Below are 21,168 nucleotides of genomic sequence, written 5' to 3'. Positions count from 1 at the left end.
GAAGTGTTAAAATGATACATGCCTTTTGGAATGGTAGAGATATTACCGCTATAGAGAAACGGGAATGCATAAATGATACTATCATTCTTCTCCACCATAACTATGTAGGTTTCTCGTATACAAAAAAAACTTCGGTAACTCCTTCCTAAAAAATGTTATGGGTAATAGAAACTAGAGGAACAGGCGAGCTTCGCCTCGCCGTCTGCATAGCATTTTCACAACGTGGCTGTTGCAGTACACTTAAAAAGCCTTAATTTGTAACACAGTCAAGTGTAACAAATCAAAGTTTTCAGGATTAATGTCCATGACAATACTCCATCTATATTTTTAGGATTACGTATATCAGCTGCCTCCTTGCTGAGAGCGATTTAAAATGGAGAATAAAATAAAATTGCCAAGGCGCCAAGCTGGTTACATTTAAGTATAATTCACATGGTAATCAGCAAAGCTAGCACATTTGTACAGACTCCAATTGAGAGATCGAATAAAAATAGCATCTTTTGAAATTATGTCTCTACATTGCTATCATTTTCCTAAACCAGAGGTACATATACCTAAAAGTAAAAAATGCATTGAAGTGTTCGCTCTGTTCCATAAGCACTACACAAAGATTGTGTGATGTTTGCAAGGTTTATAGATGCAGGGCTTTGATATACTTCAAGCAGCTCTTGCTCGCCATGGCCATGGACATGATAGTGTACTTCGGCTTGTTCTAAGTCAGCATGGTAATTTATCAAGAAATGCATCAGAAGTCCAGCCCGTCTCTACACTGGATCAATCTTCAAGGTGTATAATATGCCTGACTGCTAGTTCTCACATGTCAACTTGCTCCATTTTTATCTCTCTTTTGGCTATGCTAGCCAAAAACTTCCAGTAATAGCACAGCCTTTGGAACACCTTATACCTGTCTAATCTACATCCTACACAATGTTTAATGTAAATTAACTTGTACGTGATCACAGGTAGTAAGATAATATATTACTGAACCTCCTGCTTTAGGGCTTGCCTCAGTCTGTTGTTGCACACTTGGCTAGTTTTTCACTTATGCCCAGTATCGTGTGGATATCGATCACGTGTTTCCGGTGGTCTCTTCGCGGCCATCTGTACCTTGTAGGGCACATTCTTTTTTACTTCTTGGACACATGCATACATGATATTTGTATTCTCAAGAACCATTGTTTTTCTACCAAATAAAAAAGGTACATTGATAAGAAAGCTTTAAAAAGCTAAAGGTAACATACCAAGTTCAATTCCACAAAAATATGAAAAGAAGTTCAATTCCACAACCAACTAACATGTTGCTTGATGAAGGTAAAAAAATGAGGTCAACAGAGCTAGATTATGAAAACCACACAGTAGGATTGCTAGGTGCTACTAAATCGATGGTTGGAACTTGTTGGAATGTAAAAGCCACAAAACAGTTCCATAACATCTGAATTCAAGCTAAACCACTGAATGCAGGATATACTTATACTAAATTTTAGAAGCTGATATACAAAGGATCTTATAATAGAGAGGAGAATAGGGATACAGATCAAGCATCAGAATTGGACCTACTACTCTAGTCATTTCGTTTTCTAAGATTCTAAAATCCATCAAAGCTATGTAGAGCGTAAAAACATAATTCACACTATTCCGCTACTTTCCACCATTTTCTTTTAAGCACATAATACCTTACGAAAATATACAATTGAGCAGAGATACAGATTCAATGTTGTGAAGAAATTATATAATAGGTACAATACAATTTTCTGTCGTAAGCATGCACTGAGATACTTTTGAACAATCCGAAGGACCCTGGACCAATAGTGTACAAGTATGAATTAGTAGACCGCGCTAATGCAGTTTTGAAAGCAGTCTTACAGGACCTGTCGTCACATTCATAAATTATGGTCCAGGGTATAGCATATCCTACATAGCACAAATAAGTCAATTAACTGCAGGTGCCTAACCTGTGATACAACTAAAAAGGTCCAGGTGCAAAGAGCATATTCTACCTGTACCTGATGCGACTCGTTCGCTTACTTGACAACACTTCTACCCCAACCACCATCACACATGGAAGATAAGTCGGGTCTTACGGCGATGATGCCAAGCCACCTAGGACGGCCACTACTCCCTGGGGTCACTACCTCCTCCGGCACCCACTCCTGCTACACACGTTGTCGCCACAGTGAATTAAAGGTGGTTGAACCACACAAATATATAAGAACCCTCTCCCATTTCACACCCACCGTTTCCATCACTGTGAAATATAAAGGGTCGCTAAAGAACACAAACATATAAGAAAATATTTTTACCAGCGCCAAGTTATTGCCCACTTTTTTTGAACACGGGAAGAGATCCAAACAAATTCGAGGTAAAGAAAAAAATGAAACAAACATTTTGTGAACACGGGAAGAGATCCAAGAAGAGCACACTTAAACAAATGATGATGGCCAAATCCTTGTAGAATTCTTTAGTACTCCCTCCGATCCATATTAATTGATTTCAATATGGATGTATCTAGAACTAAAATGTGTCTAGATACGTCCATATTAGAGTCAATTAATATGAACCGGAGGGAGTACAAAAGAATGAAAGGTGCATGACAGATGATATAGGTATACTGAAGTTACCCTGCAGCTTGACAGTTGCTAGATATGCAGTTAATTTTTTCTTTGACTGAGTTGATAATGTTGAACATGATTCCAGCATTTCAGGGGAAAAATAATATCAAGGCATAATAAGCTTAGCAAAGCTCACTGTCAATAAAATAACAGAATATGATGTAGATGATCTGGGTATAAAATCTAGATTATGTAGGAAAATATAAATGACAGTACCAAAACAGTAGCACTAATCTGACATGCCATCCATCATGCAAAAACGAATATTTATTCAAGAAACATGTATTTAATGATAATTAGAACTCCTGTGCAACTAAGGTGTTGATAAACTGATTTATATATTGCTATGTATTGCATCTAAGAAGCTAAGAATAAATTTGTTGGTCCAAGTCTAGGAAGAGTCAATCATGTACATGCAAGATAAATATTGAGTATAGCTTATAACTTAAACACATTCGTTGTGAAGATTGAAAATGCATTTGTGAGAAATATTTCTTATTCTACTTAAATCAATAATTTGGATTTCTTGACAAAATTGGTACATCAGATAATTCACCTAATAATTGTGTCACATGAAAAGGGGGTAGACTTGTAACTTCGTGTACCTCTGATGTTGGATCCCTCGCCATCTATTGATCTTTATACTCTAAGCACTCTTATGCTCAAACCTCATGACCATTTGCAACAATGCGGAAAAAATATGAGGTAAACTATCTAAAAGTGAAATGCTATTAGATATCAATAAACCAATCTGCAACCCCTCTAAAGCTGCATTAATCCTTATACTAAATTCCAGTCAAATATTTATTATCTATGTTAGGATCGCATCTATGTATGCATTTCTATAGTAAGAAACACAAAGTTGGTACACACTTCTCACTATGGAAGTACGAATATTATTCGTTACAGTGGCTTTGTTGATGTACCTATGCAGTGTATTAATGAATACTCGATACATGTTTAAAAAATGCATACATAGATAAACACGCAACAACGTGCATGTAGCTTTTCTGCCGTGTCCCTGCCATGTCCAGAAGCAGCAACGCGCGAGCCCAAGACGTTTGAGGCTGTTGGACATACAACGGGCGGAAGGTACCCAGCTTGTTTGGCAAATCAATGGAAAGGGAATGGGAGTTTACGCACATTCCACATCCCCCGTCTTAATTACCTTTCCACTTCCCTACTTACCTCCCACTCCACCCAAACAATCAATGGATTAAAAAGTCCCTACATCTCCAACTCCCATTCCCTACCTCTAATCCCCAAACCCCCAACCCCCAAGCAAACACGATAATTTCTCGCCCCATAAAGAATGACGCGGTATAGGCCAGCGCAACGCCATCCCACCACCTCTGATGGGTCTTGTAGGGACCAACATGGAGGTGGGTGGCCTCCTGCCGCTCATCCATAGAAGCCTCCCTTTAGGTCGCCTCCATTCCCCGCTTGAAACCAATGAAGTCGACGATGGACAGCGGCACAACCTAGGTTGGCTGGTGATTCGGGATGGAGGGCGGCAAGGAGGTATGGTGGGGGCAAGAGATGGGCAGGGGTTATGCAGCGCACGGAGGCTGTGTGGGGGCAGTGGCCAAGAGCCCTAGTAGGGGATGAGGAATGAGCGGCGGAGTGCATGTGAGATATGATCGAACCTCAGCACACGACGCCCAACCGACGCACCAACACCGGTCAAAGTAAACCCCACAGTGGGGCACACATCGCGGCAGCACAGACCAGCCCATGGAGCGGCAGATGCCGATAGAACACATGCAGCTCAGGCTTACACTATTTACTAATTGTAGATCATCCACACATTATTATTTTCAATCTACGCACTTCTTAGAGTTAAGTCAATTCTATGTCAAAATCCCTTAACTTGGAAAGAGATACATGGAAATGTCATTGGTCTACACTCTACAATTGCTCTAAATACGTCTATTTAATTTATAGCAGCTACAGAAGCATCTCATCTTCAGCTCTCCTTCACAGCACAAGGCATGTTTCATTGTATAATTAAACAGAACAAATTATGTTCAAGTGAAAAACTGTCTGAACTCTATCCCAGTAACTGAACTTCGAACAATCCTAATCTGAACAGAATTGTTCATTGATCTGTTTTGATGGTTTCTCCATTGATGCTCTAAATAGGTTGTGCTCTAGCAGAAACAAAATTAAGAAACATGCTTACAGGGAAAAACATCGTTTATCCGTTCTAAACAATCAAATGCAAAAAAGAATGATATGGCTTTCTTAGCAAGGAATTAGAATCAAGTAGATGCACAAGGGATTGCCAGAATTGATCACACTGCACCGACCTCTATGAACTAAGGAAACAATGGTGATGGCACATCAAATTGCACTAATCTAAGATCCACTATATGAGTTAACAAAGAAAGTTGTTCAATATTTTATGATAACAAACTACTCTGAAATACAATTGGATTACCTTCTCTGCATCAACCTCGCAGGACCGCAACATGTCCTTCACATAACGCGAGAAGCCGCTGCCAAGCCCGGGGACAGTGGAGATCACCCTCGAGGTGACCGTCACCCCCTTCCCAGCAACACTAAACCTCCCGTCCCTAGACTCCCCGTCATCCCCGAGGGTGCCGACAGCACCAGTTGCGAGACGTCCGGGAGCAGCACGGGCTCCTCGCCACTGCCCCCTTTTCACCCCTTCAGAAACCCTCGGGGCGCACCGCTCCAGACCATGCCCCATCACATCGAGAGCAGCACGATGATCTCCCCCGGCGCGAGCTCGCCCACACACTTCCTATCCCCGCCGTCCTCGTCGGGCTGGAACCTCACGCCGCAAGGCGCCCCCGTGGCGGCGCAGGCCGCGATAGACACGCGGAGGAGCTGAGCCGGCAGCAGCGAGGCCTGGGCTTGCGCGCAGCAGGCGTTGAATCCCCTGCAGAAGCCGAGGCAGTTCGCATCCCTAGGAGGTGGTGGCACCGGGGGCGAAGAAGAGGACGTTGATGGCGGGGCCGAGGGCGACGAGGAGGTCGTGGAAGTGCGCCGGCGGTAGGGAGTCGGGCGGGATTCTACGTGCAGCAGGAGGGGGAGGGGAGAAGGGATGCGGGCGTTGAGGTGGAAGGCGGCCGCCGCGACCTAGGTTTCAGAGGTGGGGAGGGGCGGTCGAAGGGGAGAACTGAGGCGGGGTGGAGGTGAACGCGATTCAGGAGGAAGCGCTATTTTTTTTTACCAAATTGTCTCGGTGGGATGAGACTGACGTATGGACCTATATTACGCCGGATCCAGTTACAGTGACCATAAAAAGACAGCCTAGCGTGAAAGATCTCTGATGAAACGGACGGTATGGATTGTTTCAACCTTGGATCGTACAGTCCAAAACCACGCGCGCGGGAGTGCCTTCACCTGGCTCCGATCTCAACAGGATTATATCTTTTAGTAATATTTTATTTGGAACCATTTGCCTGCTGTTGGCTCTGCTGGTGGTATCTTTGTACAACATATATAGATTTAACTTTACTAAGATTTAACTTTACTATTTAAGCTACATACATATATAGATTTTGATCGAGATATCATGTATAACTTCTTGCAAACATCTTATTCTGTAGATAAATATTAAGCTCTCAAGAAGGAAAAGTCAGGTTATGCGAAAACTTTATGGTGTGCTGATATTTTTTTGGTTTAACAGGACCCCATTTTAATCCACATAATAAATCCCATGGAGCACCTATTGATACTGAACGACATGTGGGCGACCTGGGAAACATACAAGCCAACAAAGATGGTTAGCTATATGACTATTCAACGACTCTTTAGGGCTAGGCAACTATGGGTTAAGTTACTGTCTTGAAGTAATCTCTGTATTTTTCATAACACGCTAGTTGTTTATTTCAGGCGTTGCAGAAGTCTTCATAAAGGACTTGCAAGGATGTAAAATATTCTTTTGATCATCTTGGTATTATTTTGTATGTACCGGCAATTCATTTCTCTTGTTGTATAAAGATTTCACTGAGCGGGCCTCATTCCATACTGGGAAGGGCAGTTGTTGTTCATGCTGATTCTGATGACCTAGGAAGGGGTAAGCATTTTAACATCACCACTGAAAGCTGGTATTTCTTTAAAAAAAAATACAAGACCGGCCTACTTCTTATCATCTTATCTATATTCAGTAATAAGATTGGTGGAATTTCTTCTAGAAAACTTATGATTCTTTGGTGCCTGAAGCTTGTAACTTACATCTCCACCTGCTGAATCGGGACGTGTACTGTGTATATAATGTTGATATCACACCTTTTTTTTGCCGAGAAAACACAAACGACCTGCGTTGGATTACAATCCTCCTAGGAGGCAAGATACAAAAATTACAGGGTAATCAGTGCACGTCCAAGCACATGGATATCGTACATTTATATTGCTTTTCCTTGAGCACATGGACTATTATATTCACCTATTTAACTGGGATCAGCCTATCAGAGGTGACACTAGATTTTGTTCAATATCTGAAATTTGCCTTGAAAATTGGTGTTTCTTGGATGTTGACGATGCTAGCCAGTAGCCAGCAGCCACGTTTTGGTAAAATCATACTGAATTAATTTAGGATTACTGAAAGGTATTTGTTCAAGCCTATTATTAGTGTATGAATATTTTGTTGTGGTGCAAGCAGCAGAGCAGAACTCACTAGGATAGTGCCGCATACAGGATAACTGTACCATGGTCCATGGGTAATGTCATTCGATACTTGGAGTTGGAAGGCACTGAAATACTAGCCAGTATCTGAATTATGTTTCTGTTTTGTGCATAACATAGGATTGTTGATATCTCATTACTCCGCTGATCACAGTAGTGTAGCAAAATGTTAAGACTTTGGATGAAGAAAAGCATCTTCATGATTTTTGCCGCATTCTGTCATGTTCCATTGCCTAATGGTCAAGCAATGCTGGGTGCTGTATTCTAGAAGAAAAGCAGTGCTGTGTGTTGCATGCATGTCCTGCTACACGGTTAAATTTGCACAAGAGTCATTTGGATGCTAGAATTGACTTCGATTTTGCACTCAGTTTATAAAAAGAGTATGATACATGCAATGCTTGGTGCAGTGTTTCCTCTGCACTCTGACCAAGCTTTACCAATGCTGTGCTGCACTTCAACTATTTCCTTGTTTTCTGTAACAATTGGGACACTTCAGATTCGTGATCATCTGCATTACTGTTCTGTATATGTGTGGGCGGCATCCGCATGTTTTACTGCCCCTGACCAAGTTCCTTTGATATTTTGTAGGTGGCCACGAACTCAGTAAATCAACAGGAAATGCAGGAGCCAGGATTGGATGTGGTAAATGGCAACCTTACCATTTCTTTATTAATCTGCAGGGAATAGTTCAACAGAAAGATCGAATACTAATCGAATCTATTTGTAGCTCGCTGCTTCGCGTAGATGATTCTCGAATATAGTGACGGTACTTACAGACATGTCTTCCTAAACTGTAGGTATCATTGGAATCCAGCCTGCTGTTTAACCAAGAGCCAGTGGAGCTGCTCCTGTTGGAACTGTTGAGCTCAGACAAGGAAACAATGATGTCGGTGTTCTGGAGTCTGGAAACATTCAACGTTATACAGTTTGATGTGATATTACCATGTTTAGTTATGTATATGAATACAAATACACTTTATATCTGAATAAAATGGAAAGAATAGTAGCACGAACTTGCATGAACCTTGTCCCAGTCGCGAACTTGCCAGCGAAAAATTCAAAGGAAATCCTTATGTTCCTTTGTTATGTTTGCCTCTTTGGGAGGTTTGGGGCGAAAGAAACGCAAGGGTCGTCGTTACCTTCTGGCATCATAGATTCATAGCCAAGATAAAAAAAAATGACGCGGAGAATTGGGCTATGTATCGTTCTTGGGCTATCGAAGATGATATATATTTGAGGGCTATCATTCACGAGAGTGATCTCATCTCCAGTTGCATCCCCAAACGACGTCCGATAAAAGCGCCAGATTGATTGTTTGGGGGACGTCCGGACCAAATTTACGTTTGGAGGAGGTCCTTTTCCTAGTCACGTCCCCAAACGCGACCTCCAAACAAAAAGCAAGTGTAAAAGTTGTTTCCGGCATCCCTGATAGAGCCTCTATACGCAGGGATGGGCTAGGGACGCCGAACAATATTTAGGGCACGTCCGGACCGAAGCAGCCTTTAGAGCGCGTGACTAAAAGAGGTTAAGTGTTCGGTGTCCCCCAAATTCCTTTGGGGTACGCGGCTGGAGATGCTCTCACGTGGTCGCCTTTTGGTCTTTTCTTTGTAAACTTTATCTGTGAACTCTCCTTAATCAATGAGACCAGGCACATATTTTGGCTATGTTTGAAAAAACAGAGCAAATACCCAATCACGTCTTGTTTTTTAAATATGGAACACTACGGGAAAAATAGACGTCGCCGTGCAAGCTTTCTTTGCCGTGTGTTCATGCACGGCAAAGATTTCTTTGCCGTGCGCACAGATAAAAACGCACGGCAAAGATCTTGGCGCACGGTCTTTGTCTAGTGTTTTTAACAAACGCACGGCAAAAAAGGCTTTGCCTAGTGTAAGCGCACGGCAAAGATGTAAAAACTGGATTTCTTCTCATCTCAAAAAGTGTGGTGTGGTATAGTTATCAACAAACAAACACTTAGCCCAGTGGCAAGGTTGCATGCTTTCTCTACTCTGCGTCGTAGGTTCGATTCCCAGACTAGCCAATTTGGACCTTTTTTAAATAAAACATGTTTGGCACACGGCAAAAAAACGAACTTCGGCAAAGCGTTTGCCGTGCAACGTTGGCGAGTCACGCGGCAAAGAATAGTTGCACGTCCATTTTCAGACTACGGGAACTTTGTTACGGGATTTTTCTACAAAATGAGGTGGAGCAATTCAGTTGGTGCATTTTTTTTTCTCCCATGATTTTAGGAACTGAAACTCCACCATGATTCTCCACGGTTGCCCATAAGGGCATGTACAACGGGGGCGCTTAGCCCCCGACGCTAGGATCCTAATCCCAGTTGATGGACATTTAAGGTTGGAAATCCTAGCGCCTGTGTGGTGTTGACGCAAAAGGAGGAGCCGACGCTTAGTCTCTGTTGAACGCGGAGGGATGAGAGCATGCAGCCCAACATCTGGGCAATTTTGCATTGGTTGTTAAGCGTCCGGCATTGGGAGAACAGACGCTTCAATGATTTTTTAAGTTGATGTCAATTTTTTTTTCTCTTTAAGCGTCTTGATAAGCGCTTCCCATTGGACATGCCCTAAGTAGGATCCCATAGAAACAGCCCGTAGGTGTAGCATTGTTGCTGTTACTGGATATCTACAAACAATAATATCATCATTTAAATTTGGAATATGTGAATATAGACATTCTCTCATAAGTTTTTTTTCCCTTCCTCCCCACCAGCTTTCGTGCATGATCAGCACTCACTGCGAGCTCTGGCTCCATCGCCTCCCGAAGAAACTGTCTAGTCCTCCCATGGAAGTGTGGTGTGCGAATGTCTGTGAGGCCCTAAACCCGCTCGTTTAGCCTCGTGTGTGCGTTTTTCTCCCGGTGTGGTGAGGCTTTAAGTGTCGCTTTGTAATCCTCCCTCTCGTTTGCGGTCTTCCTCCTTTGTTTTGGATTAATAATAAAGTTTCAGGTGGGGCTTTGCCCCCACCGTTGACCCGTCAAAAAAAAAGATGGTAATGTTACTGAATGTCTACAAATAGATATGGACTTTGCATGGTTATATCCAACAAGTGTCACTGCGGTCTACCCGGGTTCAAATTTATGTGTTAGACACTTGGTCCCCGCTGCCAAGTGCTAAAAAATGGCTCATCCATCTTCTTTGTTTTAACAAGCTCCTTGCTGCATAAGAATCAAATACCCGCGCAATTAAGTAACCTTGTCACAGTAAGTACATGACGTCCTTGACACCATCCGGCCGTGATCCTTTGGAGCCGTGACCATGAAATTGGCGCTCCCAAGACACCCCCAGGCCAAGCGCTAGCAGCTCGAGGAAGAAGATGAAACAAGAGCAAGAGAACAGAGCAACATCAGTAAATTTATCACTCCGTGTACTGCTCCTATTAGCCTTCCCGGCTTGTGCCAATACTGATACCAAGGTCAGACCCTCGCAAGAAATGCCTGGACGGGAACCGGACACGCCGGACTGTGCCAAGGATGAATGAGCCGGACACGGCGGAAGGCGCCAAGGCCGGACCCCGTGCCCGTTCGAACGACGCGTCGCCGGCGTTCGCGGCGTGTGACGCGCGCGGGCAACTATCGGCATCACCAGCGCGCGATCGGCCCGAGGCGAGGAAGGCCCTGGACCTTCCGCTTGGCGCCGGGCAGCGCGATGCCGGCGTCGCGCCGAGACGGCCGCTACGGACGCCGCCCGCGCGCGCGCGCTCCCGAGGCCGATGGCTGCTCAATCGATCGATCGTCTCGGACGCGACCAACTGCCCGGGTACAACCTCCGCTGGCTCTGGTCGGTGCTGGCTCGAGAGGAGTAAAGAAACACGCCCAAGTCGAGCCGGCACGACCATGGCATGCGCCCGTACGTGGCCGTTGGCCGGCCTGGAAAATGGCTGGGATTGCGCTCGTGCGTGGGAGGGACGGCGACCGCGCGCGCCGGCATTCGTGGGCAACTATTTTTCTGGCCCTGTCGTCCTCGTCCTCCGCCTGTGCGTGCGCTGGCCTCGCCGTGGCGACACCGTTGCTCGCAGCGGTGTGCCCTCCGATGCGCCGAGCAGGCCGACCGTTGTTCTCAGCTGTCCCGTTGTACGTACCACCGAATTGTAAACGTCGTCTCCCTGCTGGTTCCGTCCGTGACTTCACCGTGTCCGCCGTGCGCTAAGCCGTTCTCTTCTCGATTTTCCGTTAGAGCATCTCCAACGGAGCGACGCCCGTCCGCGTGGTTGAAAAATGCTTCTGCACCCTGTTTTAGCGGAGCGACGCATAGTGACCAGGTTGTCCGCGGAGACTCAAACGTGACCCAAATATGGGCATGTTTGAACGCAAACGCTGCACGGTCGTGCCGAGCGTCCTACTTTTCTTACCCGGTCCCTCACGTTAGGGATAACGAAACCGACCGCGTGGATTTGCTTCTTCTTCCCATTCATTCCTGCCCTAGTGCGACGCCACCGCCCCAACCCCACCCCTGCCACACCACCACACTGTCGCAGTACACGCCGTCAGCTCGGGCCTCGCCATGCCGGAGAACATGTCTGAGTCGGGGTAGGTTCTGGGGCGCATCTGTCGCGTGTTTGGGGGCCAAACATCTGCCGGTTGCGCCGCCCGACATCGTCGTCCACGACCTGTTCGATCAATTCCGCCGGTAGTTTTCTTACTCATGTTTTGGGCGCTATTGTGGGAGACCATTGATCAACGGTTGCTACCCACACAGATGGACATGTGGAAGATGTTGGACAAGATCCGCGCTAAGGTCATGGACTCCTTTCCGACGAAGAGTCCGATCAGACGACGCAGACCATGGCTACTGCGGCAGCCCCCATCCTCCACGAGCACAATGCCAACCAGATGCCGGTGCACGAGAGCTCTGTGAAGGGTCGTTCAGAAAATCTGCCGTGCAACAGAGTGGAAGGGCACCTCCGGCTCCACAAGGGCTACTTCGATCGCACCGATCCGATGTTCCCGGAAAAAATGTTTTGGCGCCGGTACAAGATGTTAAGGGACCTGTTCATGGTTATTCTACGGGGTGTCAGAGACTATGACCCTACTTCCAATGCAGGCTCGATGCAACATGTGCACTAGGCCTCACCTCCTACCAAAAATCTTCCGCAGCTATTCGCATGCTATCCTATGAAATGGTTGCTGTTATTTTTGATGAGTATATTCGAATGGGTGAGAGCACCTGCCTTGAGTCCACGTACCGGTTTTGCCGAGTTGTAATTGTCGTGTTCGGAGAATATTACTGTAGGGAGCCAACAGTTGAGGATATAAGGCGGCCGTTGTCTATCAACAAGTCTAGAGGGTTCCCAGGAATGAATGACATCATAGATTGCATGCACTCAGAGTGGAAGAACTGCTCATTTGGATGGCATGGTCAGTACAACGGCCGTGCGGAGGGATGCACTGTCATTCTTGAAGCAGTGATATGTCAAGATTTATGGATTTGACTTTTATTCTTTGGCATGGCCGGTTCCAACAATGACATCAATGTGTTGCACGGATCACCTATTTTCAACATGCTTATGCAAGGCAAAGCTCTCCAACTGGGCCACGCTGGTGAAAACTGTCCGTAATCCAAACTCGGAAAAGACGAGGAGGTTTGCCAAGATGCAAGGGGTTTGCAGGAAAGATATGGAGCGAGGATTTGGTGTGCTCCAAACTCGGTGGGTAATTGTTCGTCACCCGGCAAGAACATGGTCGCTGAAGACCATGTGTGAGGCGATGATCTGTTACGTGATCATGCACAACATGATCGTTAAGAACGAACGTCTTGATGGCCGCAATGAGCAACAATGAGATTTCAAGGTGAGCTAGCTGCGCCAATCCCTGGGGCATCATCCTAGCAGCAGTATCTGGATATGAATGTTGAAGTCACCGACGAGAACATGTCCAGACGTCTACAAACGAATCTGATTGAGCATCAGTGGATATTAGTTGGCCATGAAGACAATGCGTAGAGGTCAATATCATCTTATTTTCATATAGACTTTTAAGAATTTAGATATAATAACTGAGACTAAATTGAACCTGTTTATTTTGTGTTTCAAACATCCCAATTGATGTGGACGCGTAAATGCGTTGCCCCACTGGAGACACCTCCACGCAACAGACGTGCGGTCAAAAACGACCAATCTCATGTACGCTGCCTGACGCAAAATGGTCACGCGTTCGAAATGCATCGGCCCGTTGGGAGATGACTTCGTGAAACTTGTGGTAGCTCTGCACTTATTTTCTTGGTCTTAAAACTAGTGCGAGCTCTGTACGTATTTCGCCTGAATTCTCTTGCAGGTGCAGTGTGCATCGACGCCACATATACACACGCAGATTCTGAGCACGTTTTAGCTGCAGTGGGCGCATGGATTGGGGAAAGAGACGACCTGCAGCATCTAAAGTCTGAAAATACATACGCCCGTGCCACGCCTCAAAAGATCTTTGCAAATGCATAGGAGGGCCTTTTGCCCCACAGAAAGCCTGGGAAATGGTTGATTGCAGTCTAGCTGGCTGATGACTTGATGCTATGGTCCTCGATATTGTGTATTTGTGTTGCGTACCTCTTTTGCTATTACAGTATTATTTTTTATTCTGTGAGTATGGAATCAGTTGATTTAATCACTTGCGTATGAACGATGGCGACCGGCAAGATATTCTCGGTGCATCTTTGGTTTGTAGGATTTGAAAAAAGAAATCCAAATTACGAAACATGGGAATGGGGCGACACGAAACCTGTAACCCTGCATAATCAATCCAAAATACATAAATCGGGCCTTATTCATAGGATATTATGTCCATTACAAACCAATATAATCTTTTATGCAAAAATTCTTGTTTGAATTCATCACGGAGGTAACAAAGGAGCCTTACCGAGAGGTTTGACGGATGCTAGATTAATTATAAAATGGGGTGCAAAGAAATCTTAGGACGATAATTTATACGTGATTCAGTCCTACAAGCGATCAACAATCATAGGAAATTCCTAAGGATTTTGAACTCTTTAAAATTCATATGGTAATCCTAAAAAAAGAAGCACTTTGTTCGGTTACACCACAAGAAAACACAATATTTATCCATATAGGTTGATAAGATGTCATAGTTTTTATACACACTACAGGAATGGGCCTAGACGCCGACGGCCAAACCCTACGCCGAGGGCTTTTTATCGGGGCCGTCGGCGTACGGCCTCGCCAGGGCAGCGCCGGAAGCCGACCGTCGGCGTCTAGGTACCGTCGGCGTATAGGCTCCTACGCCGAGGGCCGCCGTCGGCGTCTACCCGGCCCCTCGGCGTAGAGGTCTCCATCACCTCCCTCGCACCCGCACCGTCACCGCCCTCTCACGGCGTCAGACAGACGCCGAGGGCCACCCTCGGCATAGGGCATGGCCACCCTATGCCGACGGCCACCCTCGGCATATAGATTTTTTTTTCTTTTTTCTCTCTCTCATATTACTTTATATTATGTTTCTATTATTTATTTACTAGTATGCATTATGTAAAAATGGTTCTATTTTTTAAGAATTCCCTAACCCTAACTCTAACCCTAACCCTAACTCTAACCCTAACCCTAACTCTAGCCCTAACCCTAACCCTAACCCTAGGGTTTCCACATACATTGCTAACGCTAACTCTAACCCTAACTCTAACTCTAACCCTAACCCTAGGGTTTCCACATACATTGCTAACCCTAACTATAACCCTAACCCTTACCCTAGGGGTAGATCTGCGGGGTCCCGCCCTAGGATCTGTATGTGGAAACTCCCGCCACGGCTCAAACGGAGCCTATTTTATGGTAAAGTATGCCCAACCTATGGTTTACATGTACATATGTCCTAAACAAAGCAAAACAAGTAAAAAGTCCATTGGTAAACCCTCGCACGGAGAAAGCTATAGGGGTAGATCTGCGGGGTCCCCGCCCTAGGGTTTTCCAACCATCGGAGCGTCGGAATCGTCTGGAAAACTTGCATATGCCCATAACATATGTGTACAATTGTGATGTAAGGTTTGGCTAACCTTGCATGTACCGGCGTTGACGATTTCCGCATGCATGGGCTAGCACTTGGTAAAATCCAGGATCTGTATGTGGAATGGCCCCAAAACTTGTGTATGTCCACATGGCATGGCATGCACAAAAGTGATACATTTAAGAACTTAGCACCCACACACGAACCGAAACACTTAAAGAACTATACCCACACACAGGAACCAAAACACTTAAAGAACTACACCCACACACAGGAACCAAAACACTTAAAGAACTACACCCACACAGGGACCAAAACACTTAAAGAACTAGACCCACAGACAAACCAAAACATTTAAAGAACTACACCCACACACGAACAAAGCACTTAACACTGGGTCGACGCATGACCCGCTAGACACACAGACTCGACACACACACATATTAATCAGAAGTCGAAATCTTCATCCTCGCTGGGGGTGTCCTCCGAAGCGGTGGTTGTGAGGTTCCACGACCACCGTTCATCATCCTCCCCCATGTCGACGCCTCTCCTTTGGCGTACTCTGCTTCAACCTCGGCCTTCCTCGCCGCTTTCCCGCCCTCCTCTCTCTCTCGTACGTCGCGCTTGTCCTTCCAGAATGCGCGCTCCGCCTCGACGGCTCCGGGATTGTCTCCCGCGCCATCGTGCCATGAACTGCTCGTCCGCCTCGGTGGTATCAATCCACCGCTGGCCAGACCTGTACCGCCGCGCTTCACCCTGTGAGCGAAGTAGCGGCTCAGTAGAGAGACTCTGAGCTTCCGTCAGAGACCTGACCTCCGGGAAGTTCATTTCGTGGCGCGGCCGGCCAAACCTCCAAGCCGCAACGTCGTATGCGCGGGCAGCAGCCTCCTTCGTGTAGAAGGTGCCGAGCCACACACGCGTACCACCGGCGGTGATTTCAGCCGCGAAATGTCCCGCAGGCCGCGAGCGAACGCCGATGAAGCTCGTGTTGCTACGGCGACGAGGAGCCATCTCAGCGGCAGCTCAGCTCAGAGGATTTTGTGGTTCTGTTGGATGAGAGAAGCGATGAAGGGAGAAATGTTGCTGGTGCTGTTAGTAGAGAAGACATGGCTATATATAGGCCGACGAGGGGCTGAAACGGCGGGAAAACTTGGCGGGAGAGAATGGGCGGGAAAGGGTGGGCGGGAAAACTTGGCGGGAGAGAATGGGCGGGAAAGGGTGGGCGGGAAAACTTGGCGGGAGAGAATGAGCGGGAAAGGGTGGGCGGGTAAACTTGGCGGGAAATCATGGCGGAAAAAAAGGGCGGGAGAGAAGCAGCGGGAAAGGGTGGGCGGGAAAAAGGGTTTCGTCAGAAATCTAGCGTCGGATCTAGGGAATGGCCCCAAAACTTGTGTGTGTCCACATGGCATGCACAAAATTGATTTGAGATGGTTTTATATCCAAGGCTACCCCCCCAGGTGTGTCCGGCTTCTCGGACGGGGGTTCCTACACTTGGGCGGATTCCGCATGTATAGGGGGAACTCCTCGTACGTGAACCGGAGAGAAACTTGATATCATATGGGATGATTTTTGTTTCCACATGTACCTATGACCTAACCAAGCTCAAATGGAGGCATATGCCCACCGGGGACCCCGATGGGATGCAGTCAAAGGGGTAGACCGCGCGGTCAACAAAACTAGGGTTTCGTCAGAAATCGAGCGTCGGATCTAGGGAATGGCCCCAAAACATGTGTGTGTCCACATGGCATGCACAAAATTGATTTGAGATGGTTTTATATCCAAGGCTACCCCCCAGGTGTGTCCGGCTTCTCGGACGGGGGTTCCTACACTTGGGCGATTCCGCATGTATAGGGGGAACTCCCTCGTACGTGAACCGGAGAGAAACTTGATATCATATGGGATGATTTTTGTTTCCACATGTACCTATGACCTAACCAAGCTCAAATGGAGGCATATGCCCACCGGGGACCCCCGATGGGATACGATCAAAGGGGTAGACCGCGCGGTCAACAAAACTAGGGTTTCGTCGTAAATCGAGCGTCGGATCTAGGGAATGGCCCCGGAACTTGTGTGTGTCCACATGGAATGCACAAAAGTGATTTGAGATGGTTTTATATCCAAGGCTACCCCCCGTGTGTGTCCGGCTTCTCGGACGGGGGTTCCTACACTTGGGCGGATTCCGCATGTATAGGGGGAACTCCCTCGTACGTGAACCGGAGAGAAACTTGATATCATATGGGATGATTTTTGTTTCCACATGTACCTATGACCTAACCAAGCTCAAATGGAGGCATATGCCCACCGGGGACCCCGATGGGATGCGATCAAAGGAGTAGACCGCGCGGTCAACAGAACTAGGGTTTCGTCAGAAATCGAGCGTCGGATCTAGGGAATGGCCCCAAAACTTGTGTGTGTCCACATGGCATGCACAAAATTGATTTGAGATGGTTTTATATCCAAGGCTACCCCCGAGTGTGTCCGGCTTCTCGGACGGGGGTTCCTACACTTGGGCGGATCTCGCATGTATAGGGGGAACTCCCTCGTACGTGAACCGGAGAGAAACTTGATATCATATGGGATGATTTTTGTTTCCACATGTACCTATGACCTAACCAAGCTCAAATGGAGGCATATGCCCATCGGGGACCCCGATGGGATGCAGTCAAAGGGGTAGACCGCGCGGTCAACAGAACTAGGGTTTCGTCGGAAATCGAGCGTCGGATCTAGGGAATGGCCCCAAAACATGTGTGTGTCCACATGGAATGCACAAAATTGATTTGAGATGGTTCTATATCCAAGGCTACCTGATACGTCCAAAACGTATCTACTTTCCCAAACACTTTTGCTATTGTTTTGCCTCTAATTTGTGTATTTTGGATACAACTAACACGGACTAACGCTGTTTTCAGCAGAATTGCTCTGGTGTCTCGTTTTTGTGCAGAAATCCAACTTTCGGGAAAATCCTCGGAATTTCTTCAGATGGCCCTATTTTACCAGAATACTGACGGAGCCAGAAGGGCAAAAGAGGTGGAGGCCCGAGGGCCCCACACCATAAGGCGGCGCGGCCCAGGGGGGGCCCGCGCGGCCCTATGGTGTGGCCCCCTCGGCTGGCCTCCGACGCCCCCCTTTGGACTACTTATCGGGTTCGACCTAAAAACGCACAGGGGGAAGTCGACATCGCCAGAAACCCTCCAGAGAGCCGCCACATCGCGAAACTCCGTCGCGGGAGCCAGAAGTCTCCGTTCTGGCACTCCGCCGGGACGGGGAATTGGAGGAGATCTTCACCGCCATCACCGCCAACGCCTCTCCATCAACCAGCCATGTTTCCCCCATCCATGTGTGAGTAATTCCCCCGCTGTAGGCTGAAGGGGATGGTAGGGATTGGATGAGATTGGTCATGTAATAGTCATAAGATTGTTAGGGCATAGTGCCTAGTATCCGTAGATGTCACTTTTATGATATTGTTGCAACTTGTTATGCTTAATGCTTGTCACTAGGGCCCGAGTGCCATGATCTCAGATCTGAACATGTTATTTATTCATGAAGATATTCGTTGTTTATGATCTTACCCGCAAGTTGTATACACATGTCGCTGTCCGGAACCAATGGCCCCGAAGTGACAGAAATCGGGACAACCGGAGGGGATGGTAGTGATGTGAGGATCACATGTGTTCACGGAGTGTTAATGCTTTGCTCCGGTACTCTATTAAAAGGAGTACCTTAATATCCAGATAGTTTCCCTAGAGGCCCGACTGCCACCGGCCGGTAGGACGAAAGATGTTGTGCAAGTTTCTCATTGCGAGCACGTACGACTAAATATGGAACACATGCCTATTGATTGATTAGTACTTGGATACCGTTTTATTATTATCTGCAAATGCCCCTGCTTTGATTGTTACATGAGTTTCTCTCATCCATGCAACGCCCGTTAAATCCGTCCCTATGCCTACAGTATTTTAATCCTGTTGTTTACTATAATCACTACTGTTGTCTTTATTTCACCGCTGCTGTTATTTCGCTATTTCCACTGCCATAAAACTGTTACTACTGATAAACTCTTGCGAGCAAGTCTGTTTCCAGGTGCAACTGAATTGACAACTCCGCTGTTAAGGCTTACAAGTATTCTTTGTCTCCCCTTGTGTCGAATCAATAAATTGGGTAATACTTCCCTCGAAGACTGTTGCGATCCCCTATACTTGTGGGTCATCAAGACTATTTTCTCGGCGCCGTTGCCGGGGAGCATAGCTTTATTTGGAAGTTCACTTGGATTGATATTGTTCGCTGCAAATTCTCCATTATGGGTAAACCTCGCGATACTAAGATCGCCATATTACCATCCACTACAAGAAAAGGTACAACTCTGAGTACCTCTGCTGCTCTTGATTCACCATCTGTGATTGATAAACTTGTTTCACCGCCACATGCTTCGCGTGCTGGTACTTCTGCCGAATCTGAAAATTCTCATAATATTGATAATGTTTCTGCTGTGCTTGATGATAGTGGTTCATTGGGATCTTTTCTAGATGCTACAATTGCTAAGTCTAGACAAATTGAAAATACTCGAAACTCCTAATGCTGCTACACCTGTTAATTCACCCGAGTCCGTTGAATATTCTAGTGATGATCTTGATGAAGATTATGTAGAGCTTGATAATGATTTTATTGAAAAATGCAAGGCTACTACCGATGCAAGAAAAATTAAAAAGTTGCTTGCGGAACATGCTCGTTAGATATAAACCATCTCCCGATCCTAAATTTGCCACATCTCCTATAAACATTAGGGATAAAGATTATGATTTTTCTCTTGATCTATCTCATATAGCTATTGTTGAGAAAACACCCTTTTGTGGTACTGAAAAAGAAAGTGCCGTTGAACACTTGACTGAGTTATCTACTCTTAGTGGCGTGTTTTCTGATGATGTCAAGATGCGTACTTATTTTGTCGCTAAAATTTTTCCGCTCTCATTAAAGGATGATGCTAAAACTTGGTATAATAATTTGCCTCCTGGTTCTATTAAAAGTCCAACTGATTTGCGTGATGTTTTCTTTCGAAAATACTTTCCTGCTAGTGCTCAACATGCTGCTTTGCAGAGAATTTATAATTTTGACCAGGAAGATGGAGAGAAATTGCCTGAGGCTTGGGCTAGATTTTGTTCTCTTATTAGAGCTCAGCTCGACCATGATTTGGAAAAGCATGATTTACTTGATATATTTTATAGTGGACTAACTATTGAGTCTAGGGCATACCTAGATAGTTGTGCTGGTTGTGTTTTCAGGAAAAGAACTCCGGACGACGCTCGAAGAATTATTGGCTAAAATAGGCCGGAATCATGATGATTGGTCTACACCCGAACCAACCCCGACACCGATAGTGAAGAAGAGGGGTATGATTAAATTGAATGATGAAGATATGAGGGAAGCCAAGAAGTCTCTTAAGGAGAAGGGTATTAAACCCGAAGATGTGAAGAATTTACCTCCTATTGAAGATATATGTGAGACAATTCCCCCTTCATCCATGATTGAGGTACACTCGCTTCAACACTTTACTAGGGAAGATATTCCGTATTCAAAATCTCCTGCTCAATGCTTAGATGAATTTGATAATTATATTGTTAAGCAAGAAAACTTTAATATGAGATTAGAGAATCATTTAATGGAAAATTCCCGAGCTATTAGTGAATTGCATGGTATTGTGGAGAGAACCTCCAATGATGTTAAGATACTTGTTAAACATTTTCAAATGGTTCAAACTCAAATTGATCAACTTACTAAAGTGCAAAATGACTTGTTGGGAAATAATTCTAAAGAAAAACATGCTTGTGAAGTAACAACTAGAGGTGGTGTTTCTACCCAGGATCCTCTGTATCCTGAAGGGCATCCCAAAAGAGTTGAACAAGATTCTCAACTAATTAAAACTAGTGCTCCATCTAAGAAAAAGAAAAAGAAACATAAG

General features: G+C 45.8%; 1 protein-coding gene across 1 annotated transcript; it reads left to right on the top strand.

The window, feature by feature from the left end:
* Positions 1-5,340: 5,340 nt before the first annotated feature.
* Positions 5,341-8,284, top strand: LOC124695038 (superoxide dismutase [Cu-Zn] 2-like). Its single transcript, XM_047227934.1, has 6 exons — positions 5,341-5,419; positions 6,268-6,363; positions 6,474-6,503; positions 6,580-6,657; positions 7,854-7,907; positions 8,063-8,284. Exons 1-6 carry the CDS (start codon positions 5,341-5,343, stop codon positions 8,089-8,091), a joined length of 366 nt encoding a protein of 121 aa, XP_047083890.1. The 3' UTR covers positions 8,092-8,284.
* The last annotated feature ends 12,884 nt before the right edge of the window (positions 8,285-21,168 follow it).

This window comes from Lolium rigidum, chromosome 3 (assembly GCF_022539505.1).
Source record: "Lolium rigidum isolate FL_2022 chromosome 3, APGP_CSIRO_Lrig_0.1, whole genome shotgun sequence".
Lineage (NCBI taxonomy): Eukaryota > Viridiplantae > Streptophyta > Magnoliopsida > Poales > Poaceae > Lolium > Lolium rigidum.
Note: the sequence above shows the minus strand (reverse complement) of the source record. Positions and strands in the feature narration are given on the sequence as shown.

Bases quoted from the DNA above. Each gene is read 5' to 3' on its own strand.
- LOC124695038 (XM_047227934.1), top strand. From the start codon at position 5,341: ATGATCTCCCCCGGCGCGAGCTCGCCCACACACTTCCTATCCCCGCCG. The intron at 6,364-6,473 runs GTTAGCTATATG...TGTTTATTTCAG, and splicing joins CATACAAGCCAACAAAGATG to GCGTTGCAGAAGTCTTCATA. The intron at 6,504-6,579 runs AAGGATGTAAAA...CTTGTTGTATAA, and splicing joins AGTCTTCATAAAGGACTTGC to AGATTTCACTGAGCGGGCCT.